The 2,078-nt window shown below is 36.1% G+C and overlaps 1 protein-coding gene across 1 annotated transcript; it reads left to right on the top strand.

Annotated features, from left to right (window-relative positions):
* The first annotated feature begins 200 nt into the window (after positions 1–200).
* On the top strand, positions 201–1,253 carry LOC129235823 (uncharacterized). Its single transcript, XM_054869868.1, has one exon. It carries the CDS (start codon positions 201–203, stop codon positions 1,251–1,253), a length of 1,053 nt encoding a protein of 350 aa, XP_054725843.1.
* Positions 1,254–2,078: the final 825 nt, after the last annotated feature.

The following is a 2,078-nucleotide window of genomic DNA, read 5'->3' as shown; positions in this document are numbered from 1 at the left end:
AGCATGTTGTGGAGCCAACTATAACTTACGCTGCAAGTATATGGGGCAAAGCTATACAGTTTAATTATATTCGCCGTCTTCTTCGCTCGTTCCAAAGAACTTTCGCTATACGAGCAATCAGAGGCTTTCACATAGTTTCGGCTAATTCGGCTCTGGCGCTTGCAGGATTCACACCGCTGCATCTGAAGATAAAAGAAACTATGCAAATCGAAAGTGTCAAATTATCCGGAGTATATGATGAAACACTAAACGTCATGCTTGAACAACGCACTACACCAAGAAATCAACTACATCCTTCCGAGCGTCAGTCTATACGTTTTGAAAGCATAGCATCACAACAGGAAGCTCACAATACTATGGATGCAAATGCGACCCACATCTATACCGATGGAAGCAAGTTAGAAACAGGCGCTTGTGGATCAGCTTTTGTCGTTCATAAACAAGATGACGACTGGACGTCACGTAAATTTAAATTACATGACACATGCACTGTCTTCCAGGCTGAAGCTCTAGCAATTGACACTGCACTGAAATGGGCTCAGAATGAATTGAAAACTGAAAAGCTAGTCATATATAGCGACAGTCGCTCTTGTTTGGAAGCTATCCAAAATCGGAGCAACCCCAATCCTTTAATTGCATCAATTCATCAGCACCTGTACCTTCTTCGCCAGCGACACAGAATTGACTTTTACTGGGTCAAATCGCACATCGGTATTGAAGGAAACGAGCGTGCAGATGAACAGGCAAAAGAAGCAGCAAATCAAGGAGTCGATCCAGTATATACTGCATTTCCCTTAAGCTATGCTATACGGCAAATACGTTCTCAAATATTCGAGTCATGGCAGCAGGAGTATGCCGACGATACCAATGGCTCCATTACAAAGATTTTCTTTCCAATTCTTGAAGATGCGCAACTATACCGACAACTCTTTGGGATATCATTTGAATTGACACAGCTCTTTACTGGCCATGGTTTCAACAAGGCATACTTAAAGCGATTCAAAATCATTGACGAAGACTGGCGCCCGTGTGACCAACTCACTGTGCAGAGTATGCATCATCTTTTGCACGACTGCCCACGCTTTCACAGTGCACGACAGAGACACGAAACATTCTGTGCACAATATGATATTCCAGCATTCAACATAAAACAAATTTCAAAATATCCTAGTTTGATAACATCATTTAATGAATTTGTCAAAAAAATAATTGATAATTTAAAAAACTTCAATGCTTCAAACATTCCTACCTAATGTCTTAATCATAATAGTAATATAGTAGAATAACCATCTAACTGCTTGTATCCAATCGCAGGCATTTTATTTCAGTTAGTTTTGTTAAACTATAAAATATTTATGTAATTGAAAATACTTGTAATCTATCTGAATGTTATACTGCACATATGTATGAAAATATTTGCTCTAGAAAACATACTAATTGAAATAATAAATTACTCGAAACGCAGTAAGCGCGTAGAGCCCAAGGAAAAAAAACCTAACCTAACCTAACCTAACCTAACGTACAATTATGTCCCTAACTGCATGTATTTGTAACATATACGAATTTGTTAGTTAGCACAGTAGTTTTAAAAAAGCATGTAGTGCTGATGGGAACTTTCGATGTCGACAACTACTACATGATTTGGCAAGAGATTTATTTGAACGAGTAGTCAAAAATTGTACTGAGCGATTGGATAATTTAACACGAAGCCGCGGAGCACATATGCCGGATATCTTGTTCAAAAACGAAATGTCATGAAGTTATCTACTAGGCTATAATAAAAAAAAATTCATTTCAACAATGTTTTTCCTTTGCATTAACATTTTAAAAAACGCCCCATATAAGCAGCAAGGCCAATTTTTCGGTGCTTGTAAATGGGAAAATCTTATAAACGGGATGCTTATAATACATGATGTTTTATGTATATTTCAAAAGGCTAAATTTTATCTTATTTTATCTTATTTTGTTTTTATTTTATTTTAATTATTACATTATTTTATATATTTTAATTAAAATTTATTTTTATTCGAGTGCATATAAGTGTAATATGCTGTATTGTATTTAAAAGTTATTAAAGC

The sequence above is a fragment of the Anastrepha obliqua genome, chromosome 1 (assembly GCF_027943255.1).
Source record: "Anastrepha obliqua isolate idAnaObli1 chromosome 1, idAnaObli1_1.0, whole genome shotgun sequence".
In the NCBI taxonomy this organism is placed as follows: Eukaryota; Metazoa; Arthropoda; class Insecta; order Diptera; family Tephritidae; genus Anastrepha; species Anastrepha obliqua.
Note: the sequence above shows the minus strand (reverse complement) of the source record. Positions and strands in the feature narration are given on the sequence as shown.

Coding starts and splice junctions, on each gene's coding strand:
- LOC129235823 (XM_054869868.1), top strand. CDS start 201: ATGCAAATCGAAAGTGTCAAATTATCCGGAGTATATGATGAAACACTA.